The sequence below is a fragment of the Zeus faber genome (assembly GCF_960531495.2).
Source record: "Zeus faber genome assembly, chromosome: 4".
Taxonomy (NCBI): domain Eukaryota; kingdom Metazoa; phylum Chordata; class Actinopteri; order Zeiformes; family Zeidae; genus Zeus; species Zeus faber.
The window spans coordinates 8,383,885-8,397,851 of NC_137191.1; the positions used below are offsets into that span (position 1 = coordinate 8,383,885).

The 13,967-nt window shown below is 42.1% G+C and overlaps 1 protein-coding gene across 1 annotated transcript; it reads right to left on the reverse strand.

The window, feature by feature from the left end:
* Nucleotides 1–3,392: 3,392 nt before the first annotated feature.
* Nucleotides 3,393–13,245, reverse strand: LOC307229260 (NACHT, LRR and PYD domains-containing protein 14-like). Its single transcript, XM_079999213.1, has 9 exons — nt 13,213–13,245; nt 11,249–12,907; nt 10,713–11,057; nt 9,181–9,348; nt 8,924–9,094; nt 8,357–8,575; nt 8,079–8,252; nt 7,196–7,369; nt 3,393–6,162 (listed from the first exon to the last, which is right to left on the reverse strand). Exons 2-9 carry the CDS (start codon nt 12,889–12,891, stop codon nt 6,147–6,149), a joined length of 2,910 nt encoding a protein of 969 aa, XP_079855339.1. The 5' UTR covers nt 12,892–12,907; nt 13,213–13,245; the 3' UTR covers nt 3,393–6,146.
* Between the last annotated feature and the right edge of the window lie 722 nt (nt 13,246–13,967).

The window sequence follows — 13,967 nt, forward strand, 5'->3', positions numbered from 1 at the left end:
TTAGTCCAGGGCAGGTGTAAACGACGTATTCACCAGGTCCACCCCCGTGCGCGCTCGATGCAGGAAGTCACGGAACCTTGAGCCTGATGCCCTTCCCTTCTGAAGAATTTGACCGTTTGCAAAGGGATGGCGAGTCCCTCCGCTCGTAATTACTGTAGCGTCCCACCCAAAAATATCATCACGTCGCCTTCCAGACGCTCAGGATATGCGTGTTACTAGATGTCTGTACGAGTCCCCCAGAAAAAGCGACACCTTTTAACCACGTGTCCTGGCATTGTGAGGTTTCAAACGCTGTTCTTCTCGGCTTGATGAAAGCAACGGCGGATCGCCCTTTTTGCAAACGGTGGATTCTTCCTTCATTCTGACAAGTCCTGATGTTGCAAGTGACTGAAGATAACGATGCAGAGTCGAGGCAAGAAAAGCATGTGATTCCCCCCCCCCATCATTTAAGATGGTGCCATCTTGAAAAATGAATGTGCCTCATCGCATTTACAGCTTTACACTCTCTTTTGGTTCCGTTCCGGTCGGCAGCGAGGCGGTAGAGTCCCACCGAGGGGACGGGCTCCTCGCGTTTCTCTATTCAAGATCCCCCCCCCCGATTGACGGAATGCGTTTTGTTTTTTTCAATCGAGAATCTCAAAGTCCGCGGCGACGCAAGTTCCGGGATTCACGTTTGAAGGCAGCTTCGTCATTTTCTCCCGATGGGCAGCTTTGTGTCTACGACAGTGTCAACACATCAACCCTCTTTCCTCCCGCCTCCACGAACGCGAGCATGGCTGCACACGCGCATCAACATATACATGCAGACGTGTAGGAGCGCCCCCTCCGTGTGAACGCATGATTACATGATTGCACAACATGTATGTGTCCGTGGAACAGTCCCAGATTCAGCCTCAGTTCGAGACGGGAGCGGTGGCAGGTCGCCAGGTCCACTCTGCTCGGGCTGAGTTATACACACCATGAATGTCACTTACATGTCGAAAGCAATTGTTTATATAAATGAAACATCTGCGTTTTCTGGCAACACAAAGGTCTCTTTTGATCTGGAGACAAATTCTGTCTTACTCTACTCCAACATTTTTTTTTTTTTTTTATATATCTCAAGAGTAAAACATGCACTTGTATTTTACTTTCTTGAAGTTTACTTGCTGTAGAATGTATTTTTTTTTTTTTTTTTTTTACATTTCTTTCAGTTAAGTTACCAATGTTTAGAGTGCCAAGCAGCGCGACGGCAGGATTAAAACCGTGGAGCAGGATCCAAGGAGAAGTGTGTGTCAGATAACATCTGCAGTTCTTAACTGTTGGGCCTGGGTGCCGGATCACAAATGTGATTCAAACTGCAACCAAAGGGTCATTAGTGACGCATCACATGAGCTAAAATAACCAGGTTTTGGCACCTTCTGCAGCTGGGGGGAGCCAGCACTGGCAACCGCTGTCAGAGAATTGAGGTAAAAGAAAAAAAAGTCATGCCCCACATTGGGCGCCACTGTATGCCTTGCGTTTGTGGGGTCAATTGACGAGCCAGGACACAGGGCGGGCAGGGTAAACATATTTTCCTTTGCGACTTACCACAAATCAGCAGCCTTTTCAGGTTATTCTCTAGGCTTTTGGTTTGGAACACACTTTGTTCAAAACCGGCATCCACGTCACCCAGCACTGGCGTTGGAGCCCAGCCTCGCTGTCAGGAGAGAGAGAGAGAGAGAGAGAGAGAGAGAGAGAGAGAGAGAGAGAGAGACAGAGAGAGCAAACATACAGCAGACTCTACTAATTGCCTCAATCTCCGACAGCCGGGTCCCCTGCAGCTCCCCACCACCTGCAGATGGCGCCAGAAACCCCTCCCCACAGCACTGTGCAGCATCGGGGCCAACCTTTCATTTCAATGAATTCAGCAAGTGGATGTTCTTAAAAGTCTATTTAGAGATGTGCACTGTCCATATCCAAATCCATCAATTATTGCGAATTAATCTTCTATAACTATGTGTTACAATTACTATTTTCATTTCCAAAGTGGTGAACTGAAAGTAGTAGAACTCCAACTCTGTGAAGGATGCAAAACGTGCAGTATATGGTGCCTTGCTTCTATAGTTCCTATTCATTTCCATATTTGAAAGACTTTTTCCGGAGTTTGTGTTTCTGTACATGGCTGAAATTCACCCTCTTAAAATTGTTTTAGTTTCCCTTTATGAAGAAATGACTTGGGCATTTTAAATTGTTAGTATTCAAAATCCGAATTTGCTACTGCAGAAAAAATGGCCTTTGACACATCAACATCATGTCATATCATGTCTCATATACTATAATTTATTTAAATTATGTGAACATATTTACACACTAGTTAATGTCACAGTTAGCTTCATGCGGCCTGTAATGTCATGAAAATGCAAATTTTATTTAATTCTCATGCATCAATAAAGGAAATTCTAGCATTGCGGTTTTTTTCTCATCTTTATTCAGACGGCGTTATTTTCTTGACTGGTTCAGAATTAAACCTTTTTCTGATTTTATTCAAAAATAAAGTCATTTGTTTCTGAATATTTCATGTTGTCAATACAGGCTCATGTTCTAATAACTAACAGCAACAAGAAGGCCTCACTGCTGCCGCCGTCTGAGCAGGCCCGTGCAAAGACCTAAAGAGGAGCAGGTGCTCAAAGTAAAAAAAAAAGGCTTTTAAAACACCATTTCCACCGTAACCTGTTGAATTTTAGCAAATACATATACAAACTGTATGTAATGTTTTTTAATTGTATGTTTGAATTATTTAACGGAAACCATATGCTCAATGTTATGATTTGCAAAGTGAACAATTATTCACTTGAGTCTGGAATAAGTGGCTTTGAACAACAATTCTAGCTATTTTGTTCGATAATACAAGTCTATAGATTCTTGATATATTTTTTAATTTTTTATTTGTAACATAGGGCTGCCTTCTAGTTTTGCCTACTACATATATATATATATACATTCATACATACATTCATACATATAATATAATACATACATATAATATAATACATACATGCATGCATATATACAGTACATCCATGCATACATACATACAATAATAATATAATATAATACATACATACAATATAAAACATGCATACATACATACATACATGCATATATACAAACATACATATAATATAAAACATACATGCATACATACATACATACATATAATACAGTATAGTATACTACATACATGCATACATGGATATATGGATACATAAACATTCATATATATATACATACATACAAAAAAAACATATACATACATACATAAATATAATACAATACATACATGCATACACCGCAGACCCCATTTGATTAGGTTTAGTCTCTCGGATCCAGAGGATTAATTTTGCTGCGGACCCCCTGGAACCTTTCCTGGAAAAATATTCCTTGGAGCTCCTGCATCTGATTGTGACTTGCAATCATGTTTAGTGGAGTTCAGGTTCGCGGACTTGAGGTTCAATTCTCAAGGGGGATTTTGAAAGCCGCCAGGCTGGGGGCAAGCTTAAAGGTGCCCATACATAAACCCAAATCAAATATATTTTAAAATTATTTTATTTATTGAATATTTCTGAATTTGGCAATTCTTGTCAATATATTGATATATTGTGATATAGTGAAATGTTGCTTTTAACTCTGCATTGGAATAAAGAAATATTATTTGATGAACTTCACAGACTGAACACTTCAACCTGTATCTATGTGGAGGCAGCGGCTCAGGAGGTAGAGCGGGTCATTTTGTTGCCAGTTAGATTCCCAGCTCCTCCCGGTAGCGTGCTGAAGTGTCCTTGAGCAAGACACTTCACTCCTGATGGCTGCGCCCATCGATCGATCAATTGCACCGAGTCGCTTTGGAAAAAATGTGGCTAAATTACGTAATATCCATCATTTCCACATTACTGACGACTGCTTCTCGAATTTTAATGGTGTGTGAAGACCCACCCGCCAGAACTTGCCCTGGACCCGACTGCGCTGACCCGACCTTTGTCCACATCTACCGATGCCTCATTTGTCCATAATCCTTGCTGATCACTAGTCTATGACTGACTTTGGTGTTTGTGTGTGCGGTTGTCGCTGCTGCTGTTGTTGCTACTGCGGTTGGGGTTGCTTTTGTTGTTGCTGTTGCTGCTTTTGTTGTTGCGGTTGTTTCATGGGCACTCCTTTTGAAATGACCTGCTGACAAATATTTTCTTTTTTTTTCAATTTCTTTTTTGATTGTATTTCTTTGAAAAGCATTGTGTTGCCCTGGTCTGAAATGCGCTTCATAAATAAAAGTGTGACTTAACTTGACATATTGAGGTTAAACCAAAATATTTTATTTGTTTTAAACAAAGGATCAATAAATCACATGTTTAACTTATAGGAATAGAACTATCCATTACCTAGCTACAACTATGTTATTATATAAAGATAAAAGGCCTATTATTGAAGAGCATATAGTTTACATTATTATTTGGGCTTAAATTATTCCAAAAAAAGCCATGAACATCATGGGGCAGGTGCCTGCCTGTGGGCGCGAGAGATTGTTCCACAGTGCAGACTGCAAACTGAAATACCGTGTAGGTGTGTAGTATGAGCTACACGGTGGAGCAGCACTAAACATAGACAAAACCGTGTCTGTTTGTACATTACTGTGGGACCTTTATTCAAAAATGTCTATTATACAAAAATAACAATCAATTGAAATATACACTCACCGGCCACTTTATTAGGTACACCTGTTAAATTGGTTGTTAACACAAATAGCTGATCAGATGGCAGCAACTCGTTGCATTTAGGCATGTAGACACGGTGAGGATGACTTGCTGAAGTTCAAACCGAGCATCAGAATGGGGAAGAAAGGGGATCTAAGTGACTTTGAACGTGGCATGGTTGTTGGTGCCAGACGGGCTGGTCTGAGTATTTCAGAAACTGCTGACCTACTGGGATTTTCACACACAACCGTCTCTAAAGTTTACAGAAAGGTTTGAAAAAGAGAAAATATTCAGTGAGCGGCAGTTTTGTGGACAAAAATGCCTTGTTGATGTCAGAGGTCAGAGGAGAATGAGCAGACTTGTTTGAGACGATAGAAAAGCAACAGTAACTCAAATAACCACTCGTTACAACCAAGGTTTGCAGAATACCATCTCTGAACGCACAACACGTCAAAACTTTGAAGCAGATGGACTACAGCAGCAGAAGACCACACCGGGTGCCACTCCTGTCAGCTAAGAACAGGAAACTGAGGCTACAATTGGCACAGGCTCACCAAACATGGACAATAGAAGATTGGAAAAACGTTGCCTGGTCTGATGAGGCTCGATTTCAGCTGCGACATTCAGATGGTAGGGTCAGAATTTGGCGTAAACAACATGAAAGCATGGATCCATCCTGCCTTGTATCAACGGTTAAGGCTGGTGGTGGTGGTGTAATGGTGTGGGGGATATTTTCTTGGCACACTTGGGGCCCCTTAGTACCAATTCAGCATCGTTTAAATGCCACATAATACCTGAGTGTTGTTGCTGACCATGTCCATCCCTTTATGAGCACAGTGTACCCATCTTCTGATGGCTACTTCCAGCAGGATAATGCACCATGTCACAAAGCTCAAATCATCTCAAACTGGTTTCTTGAACATGACAATGAGTTCACTGTGCTCCAATGACCTCCACAGTCACCAGATCTCAATCCAATAGAGCACCTTTGGGATGTGGTGGAACGGGAGATTCCCATCATGGATGTGCAGCCGACAAATCTGCAGCAACTGCGTGATGCGATCATGTCGATATGGAGCAAATCTCTGAGGAATGTTTCCAAAACCTGGTTGAATCTATGCCACGAAGAATTAAGGCAGTTCTGAAGACAAAAGGGCTCCAACCCGGTACTAGCAAGGTGTACCTTTATAAAGTGGCCGGTGAGTGTAGTTGCGTACTGAGTACTGTTCAAAAGAAACAGAAGGTACTTTGACATAAGTGACTTTAAAAAAAAACGGAAGGATAAAGAAAAATCATCTGCATTCATGAAATATTAGTATTAGTATAAAAGTCACAAATCATTCAGGTGGAAAAGTGGAGACAAGGTGTTTGGATTGTGTTGCCTTCAGATTCCAACAAAACATGGCCGCTTTTCATCAACTCTCCTCTTCCTCAAGTCTTCTATGCCATTGCGATGCTGAAATATGAAATAATGTTGATTATCATTGAACAAGAGGCATTCAGTAATACAGCACAACGGCCTTGGGATGTTTTGGGCATCGCACAGTTTTACAGGTCACTGCCTTGAAAGAAACAGGAAACCTCTCAATATTGGTTAGCTGATGGATTCTGAAAAATATATTTGATATTTTTGTTGGAACTGGTAAAACAAATCGCAATCTGCTTTCCCAATTCAATTCATTCATGATTCAATAGTCTTTCTGTTGTATCAAAGCAAAAGCACATTTGAGGTTGTGTTGTTCCTACATTTATATTACCAATATGAAAACACTGCTGTGATTCTGTCTGCACCAGAGCCAAAGATAATAATTTACAATATAACACATTTGTCTGAAATCTAATATTATTTTAAGACGCAAGACAAAAATTTGACGAAATGTAATCACGGTTTTTGGACACATTATCTTTCTAATTCAATAAAATATTGCAGGTAAGTATAAAAGTAACTATGGTAACCAGGTATGGTAGAGGTGAGTATTAGGTAGAGATTAGGTATGTTATTAACTATAATTATTCTATTAACTGCTACTAGAACAACCTTTAGATCAGATATCAAGGTAAGTGATGATGAACTGGAATGAACCTCAGATAATTTATTGCCCCACAGAACTTTGGTAAGAAGGATTGTTTGGCTTTTAGAACATCGACATCCAAATGTTGACGCAGAATAACTTCTTAATTTTGATCAAATTAAATACAGCAGTTAATAAAATCTGACAAAATTATGTTGAAATTATTACGACTATTTAAATTAGACTTTTTTTATGACTTTTAAGGCCTAAGCTTTGTAAAACTGATTAAAAAGACTTTCAGGACTTGCAGACACCCTGATAGCAGCAGTCTCTTGGGTGGCATTGCATGAATCCCAAACATTCCCTGAGTAACAATACTATGTGTCTAATAATACAGAATAATGACTTGTTGCGACCCACAGCTTCAGGTCTGCTGTACTGAAACATCTTCAGGAACTCTCGATATGAAGCACTTACTCCAACGTGCACAACTGGTATTTCCTGTTGCTGGTCAGCTCTGTGAGCACTTTGACGGCAGCATCATCCAAGTTATTGCCGGCGAGATGCAGCTCTTCTAGATGTTTGGGGTTTGACTTCAGGGCGTCGATCAGGAATTCAACGCTCTTTGAGCTGATTCCACAGGACCGAAGTCTAGAAAAAGAAAATGTAGGAGGCAAATGGTGGAAGGCAATAAATATCATACGACTATCAGTTGAGCCGTCCAATTGATACTTCAACCTCAACTTGATACTTAACTTAGCTTCAACTTCAACACATACCTATAACTTAACCATCTCTAACCTTATACCTAAACTTACCCATCTCTAACCTTATACCTAAACTTACCCATCTCTAACCTTATACCTAAACTTACCCATCTCTAACCTTTTACCTAAACTTACCCATCTCTAACCTTTTACCTAAACTTACCCATCTCTAACCTTATACCTAAACTTACCCATCTCTAACCTTATACCTAAACTTAACCATCTCTAACCTTATACCTAAACTTACCCATCTCTAACCTTATACCTAAACTTACCCATCTCTAACATTATACCTAAACTTAACCATGTTTTAACTTTTACCAACTGTTAAACTGCAATTGTGATTCAGGGAGACAGTTTAGCACAGACTCAATTATAAATCTGATAAAAGTTAACATTACACAAGCTGCTACCAAGTTAACTATTAACACTGACTAAACCGTAAGCTACATTAACAGTATTAACTTTGGAATGTCCAAATCAATTGAATTTGAACAACTACTTTGTGCCTCCATATATGAACAGAGTGCGATAAAGTGTCATCATCTTGGAATCTGTACCAGCTTTGAACTGATAGGTTTCAGGCGCCTTACGATAACATCTGCACGATGCAGTTTTTGCTCCTCAGCCCGTCACACAGTCTCCTCAACCCTCTGTCTCCAAGCTTGTTGCAGGACAGGTCCATGTAGATGATGCTGTTTCCGTCTTCAGCCAGACATTCGGCTAAGTCCGCGCAGCACTTCCCGGTGAGGCCACAGGTGCTCAAGCTGCGGTCGGAGGAATATTTTGTTCAAGCGGGTGAACACGTAGACACGAAGCAAAACGACTGACTGACTGGATGGATGAATGTTGAGGTCAAAAGCTTTTTTACTTGAGGCATGACAGAATGTTGTAAGGACTCTCCGGTCTCGACCTCAGTCCTTTGATGCCCATGTCTGTGAGGCAGTTGAAGCTCAGGTCCAGACTGAGCTCCGCCACCCGCCAGGGGGCGGGATGCACCACCCTAATCCCATTGTCGAGCTGCATGAGCATCCACATGGCCTCTCCCAGAAAATGGCAGCCCTCGGCAGTGATGCCACACCTGGAGAGGCTGGAGAGGAACACTGAATGAATATAGAATATCGATTACAATTACATTCATTGCATAATCAAGAACTGCAATAGATTTGAACACACAGGAAAATTAACTACATTGAGACTCAGCCTGAGTAAAACTGCTTTAGAAGTGGTTAAAACCAAATAATAAATAAAAGAAAACGGAATTACAATAATTGTAAATGACAACAATGTCTAAATAGCTTATAGACATACTTTCCGTTCATTGACGAGTGCAAGGTTAGTTCAAGAAGTAAAAATACTTTTTCGATCGTTTCCACAGGCTGTTAAAACGGGAACATAATCCACTAGACTGGAGAAAGAGTCCTTTAAAATGCCTTACTTGAGCTTCTCAAGTCTGTAGAAGGCAAGCATGTTTTCGCAAATGAAGTAAACTCCCTTGTCCCTCAGGGGGTTGCAGCTCAGGTTGAGCTCTGTCATTGTGCTGGCTTCAGACGGCAAAGCCAATTTGGCACGTTCAAAACATGCCGCTGTGAGGTTGCAGCAATACATCCTGGAAAAGAGAAACGGTACATGTGCATAACAGGCAAAAAATAAAAAATAGACGACTCAATGTGAACGTGGCGCTCACATACTCACTCAAGCCCTATCAACTTTGAGATTTCCACTTTTTCAAAAAGCTTGCTGGCCGCTCTGTCCCCGACTTTATTGATGCTCAGATCCAGCACGTTGAGCTGGTGGTCGTTGTGTTGCAGCGCTGACGCCAAAGACAGACAGCCGTCTTCTTTTATATCGCAGTGGGAGAGCCTGGCAGAAAAAAAGATGGGCATAGAAGGCAACCGATGAGAAGGGGAAACGATAAGCGTTTTCCACAGAGAGCAAAGCGTGATAAAATGTTCCCGGGGAAGTACTTCATCTCATATTTTCGGGATAGGTTTGATAAGAGAAAAGCAAGCGATGCAGTTTTTGATGGACACTTGATGTGTTTGAGGTTCTAGAACTGCAAACGAAATCCACTGCAAGACATCTAAAGTGTAATGTATATTATGTAACATGTGATAAGATACAATTACTTTTTAGTGGAGATGCACTAATCCACTTGTTTGTGACGATCTGATGCTTATTCCAGCGCTATTTTTTTCTTGAAAATTATTAATTATTATTATAATTATTATTATTTTGGGTCCAGCCTGCAGGGAGTAATAACAATGTACATCCGGAGCAGAAATGAGCGAAAAACTGTGGTCATTTTACCAGCAGTAGAAATACGTTGAGGCGATTTGATTAGTTTCAGGAGCGGGCCGCTTTGTGACATCATGAACCGATGTCATATGTCCAGTGGCCGTCTCTGGGTGCTCATTTGCATTCAGAGGGTTGCGCTGTTTGGACTGCATAGTGGTTGCGCCGCGAGATGAGCAACCAGGAGACAACAGACCAGGGGGAGCCGATGCGGCGTTCAATGTAAACTCGGAAAATCGTGCTGCCTTTCAGAGAACCCGGGAAACTGTAATATGTACCGAACATGACTAAACTGGACTCCAGCTCGCTATATTTATTGTTATTATTAGTAGTAGTAGTAGTAGTAGTAAGGTTAAACCACACAGCACTTCTTATTAAAAGAGCCAAAAAATAATAATAGAAATATATTACATTTAAATTTATTCCAAAGCAATTTATTTGAACCGCATATTAAGAACTCTTTACATATTTAACATTTTCAGCTAATGCAATCATGGAAGAGATCGTCGCGAAAAAAAAAAAAAAAAAATCCCCATATGGGATTATTTTGGTTTTAAACCGGACGCAACCTGTAAACCAAAGGACGTACGTATCTGTAGTTTTTAATAGTCATCCGTTGATTCGTTTCAGTGTGGCACTAAACATACAGAACTACAATTCCCAGTAGCTCTATGCCGGCGCATATTATATACGCTGGAATTGTGATGTCTTATTTTGAGGACACACACACACACGCACGCACGCACACACACACACACACACACACACACGGAAATAAAATTGTAAAGCAAAGTAAATCCTTCAAACTGATCTGGCAGATTAGTCTGAGGGATTGAGTTTGTTTTATTCATCACTTCTTTCTTTCTGCATAAATATTCCAGAAAGCTCTTTCATCCATCTACTAATTATCCACGACGCTTGCCACAGTTTACCTCAGCACATCCAATTTGCAGGTTGGCGATCGGAGACCATCTGAAAGTTTTGCCAGTCCATCGTCCCCAAGCTCGTTGCCGCTTACATCCAGCTCTCTCAGCTGGAGGCAGTGGGTCAGGGCTGAAGCCAGGGCGGCGCAGCACCGAGAGGTCAGTCCACAGCCCTGCAGCCTGAGTCCCACCAGTCTGCAGCTTTTATCCGTCAGACCCTCCACCAATTTTTCCACGCCATCATCCCCGATACTGTTGAAGCCCAGGTCCAGCTGTTGCAGGTACGACTCCATGGTGCTGAGCACAGATGCCAACGCGGGACAACATTTCACTGTCAGGTTACTGAACCGCAACCTGCAAGCAAACAATATTGACTTTAAAAAAACGCTTGGGCACTTGAAAACCAACTAACGCATTTCTTAATATGTTCTAAACATGTCAGATCTAGATAAATGTAAATGATAAGGGATGGGCCAAAGTTTGGGAAACCCTGCTACAGGTGATTTCATAGGTAATTGAAGCCAAAAACAGTGCTCAGTACTCACATGGCTTTTCTGGACTTCAAAATGACGTGTAGTTTCCTCAGGATTCCCTCATCCGATCTATTGGGTATGTTTAACTCCGAAACCTCCAGCTCCCCTTCAAAGTAACCCATCCTTTGGGAGAGAAATTCCCACTGCATTTTTGAGAATCTGCGAATCGGCAGCCCATTGACTTGGCGAAAAATATTGACTTCGCGTAACAGGGCACGACTCTCAAACTCTCTGATACAGTGAAGCAGGAGGACGGCACAGTCAGAGAGGATGTTGTCCATGATCATCACCGCTGTGTAATCAATGAGCATGTTGGTGGGCTCCATGATCCCGTGATGCTTCAGGAGACCGTAGATGAAGCGAAGGAACACGTAAAATTTTCCGCAGCCGGTCTGCAAGGCCAGATCCACGAGGGCGCGGCAGGAATTAAACAGCGTGGCTTGATCACACATGTTCCTGTTGGATATGGTCATGTCCAAGGTAAATGAGGCGGCAAAGAACTCCTGAACGCTGGCTTGGGTGAAGCGATAGACCGCAGTGTTATTCAGCCCTCTCTCTTCTTTCAACAGGAGGGGGCACTCCATGGAAAATTGCGATGCTTCTCGAACACCGATGCCCACCCCCCTCAAGTCCTGTTCGTATATGATGTTGGCTTTTCCTAACCTGTTCAGAGCGAGGTGTTTCAGCTTGTCAATCAGTGGATTATGGTTTTCCTTTGCTTGAGTTTTGACCAGTTTGACATACATTTCAGTCAGGTTTATGGGCACAATCTTAAAGCTGCGTTCTGATTCGTCTAGGTGGTTCTTTAAAACATACGCCATGATGGCGCAGATCTGCGGTATCTCACAAAAGCTGTCGAGACTCCTTGATATTTTCACATGGCAGATGGCCCTGTAGGCCAGGTCATCATTGTCAAAGACGGCTTTGAAATGTTGCTCTTTCTGCTCGTCACTGAACCCCTGAATCTCAGTCAGTCGAAGCACATTGCAACGGGGGATGAGTGATAACGCTTGCGGCCGGGCTGTGATCCATACACGTGCATTTGGGAGCAGATCCCCCCTGATCAAGCTTGTCAGCAGAGTGTCCACTGTGGATAATTCTGCAACGTCCCTCACTGGCGGTTCGGTGAATCTCAGAGGGAAACGACACTCGTCCAGTCCATCAAAGACAAACCACACGTTGTGTCCTCCCAAGTAGGAAATGTCAGCTCCCTTCAATTCAGGGTAAAACCTGTGGATAAGCTTGATCCAACTCAGTTTTTTCTTGTGCAGCAAATTTAATTCCCAGAATGGCAGATGAAACACGAGGCTGACGTCCTGGTACCCTTTTCCCTCCATCCAATCAACGGTAAAACTCTGAACGGCAGTGGTTTTTCCAATTCCAGACGCTCCTAAAGTGAAAATTGTTCTTTTGCTGCTGTCGTGGGCGCCTTCACATGACAAGATATCCGAGAGTGAGACAGTCTCATGAACGCTCCAGAGAGACAGATCAGATTTGTCAATAATTTTTAACTCATTGTAGTGGATGTACTCATGTCTGTTTATATCCTCAAGGAAGCAGACTCTTATAGGAAATAACTTGTCCGCCGATATTGCGTCTTTTCGCCGCTGGTATTTCTGTTTTAGTGTGGTTTTCATCTTATTTAGGGAACACATGTTAACACTGGTGTTTCTGAAGGAATACAAAAATAATGTGTCATTAATTAAAACACACAACAAAATTGTGTAGCTGTAATAACAAAATATTTTTTCAAGGAAAAGTTATGGTCCCATATATATATATACATACACACACACACACACACACACACACACATACATACATACATACATACATATATAAAAAATATCTTTCCCAACAAAAGCTGTAAGTATTACAAACTTATGTTTGCCATATAGCTTATTCTCTGCAATAATCCAAAAGCCAATGGAATAATCCCATTGGCTTTTTGTCGAGATAACCAGGGTGACGCTAACCTCCGAGTTGGCTACAAGAATGACTCATCCCTGCAGCCCTCTCCTGAAAACGGGACACGCGGACCTCAACTTCGAATAAAAACAATGACACTGATACCGTTGGAAACAGCTCTAAATAGTAACTTTCATTGGCGAAAAAGCCATTTTGATTTCCAAAAAATCATAATAACCGACCCGAACAAGACAACTACAAACTTTTTCACACTGACTGAAAGACCAGAGGAGTCGATTTAATTATTATTATTATTTTCTTTTTTTAACTTTTACCGTGCACGTCATGACCTAGCATACGCAATATCAAAAGTGCGGATTTCAAACCGTATAAGAGTCGATACGACTTCATTTGTTTCGATAACGCAACGACCTGACCTGTGCAGCGCCGAGCGAACCTCAGGCACCAGCTTCCAAGTTGCCCAACGACAACATCCGCCCAGCATCCGCGCGCGTGTGCGCTTCTTTTCGGGCGCCGGGTAGAAACAACGGTTCCACGCCTGGACCGCACGTCGTAGAAGACTAAAGGAGAAGAAGACGATGCCCCCATTACCCCGCCACGTGGCTAGAATAGAAGTCCAAAACGAACAGAACACGCCGACAGCGGTCGTTTTCAACGCAATCGGGATAAATATCCCTATTTATCCCGAGCAGCGGCGCAAGGACGTCCGGTAGAGGGCGCAATCGACCCAACCAATTTGTACTGAGCTGAGTTGGGAGCGCGCGGTCGTGCGTCTGAAAAGCCCGAAGTTGAAAATCGCATC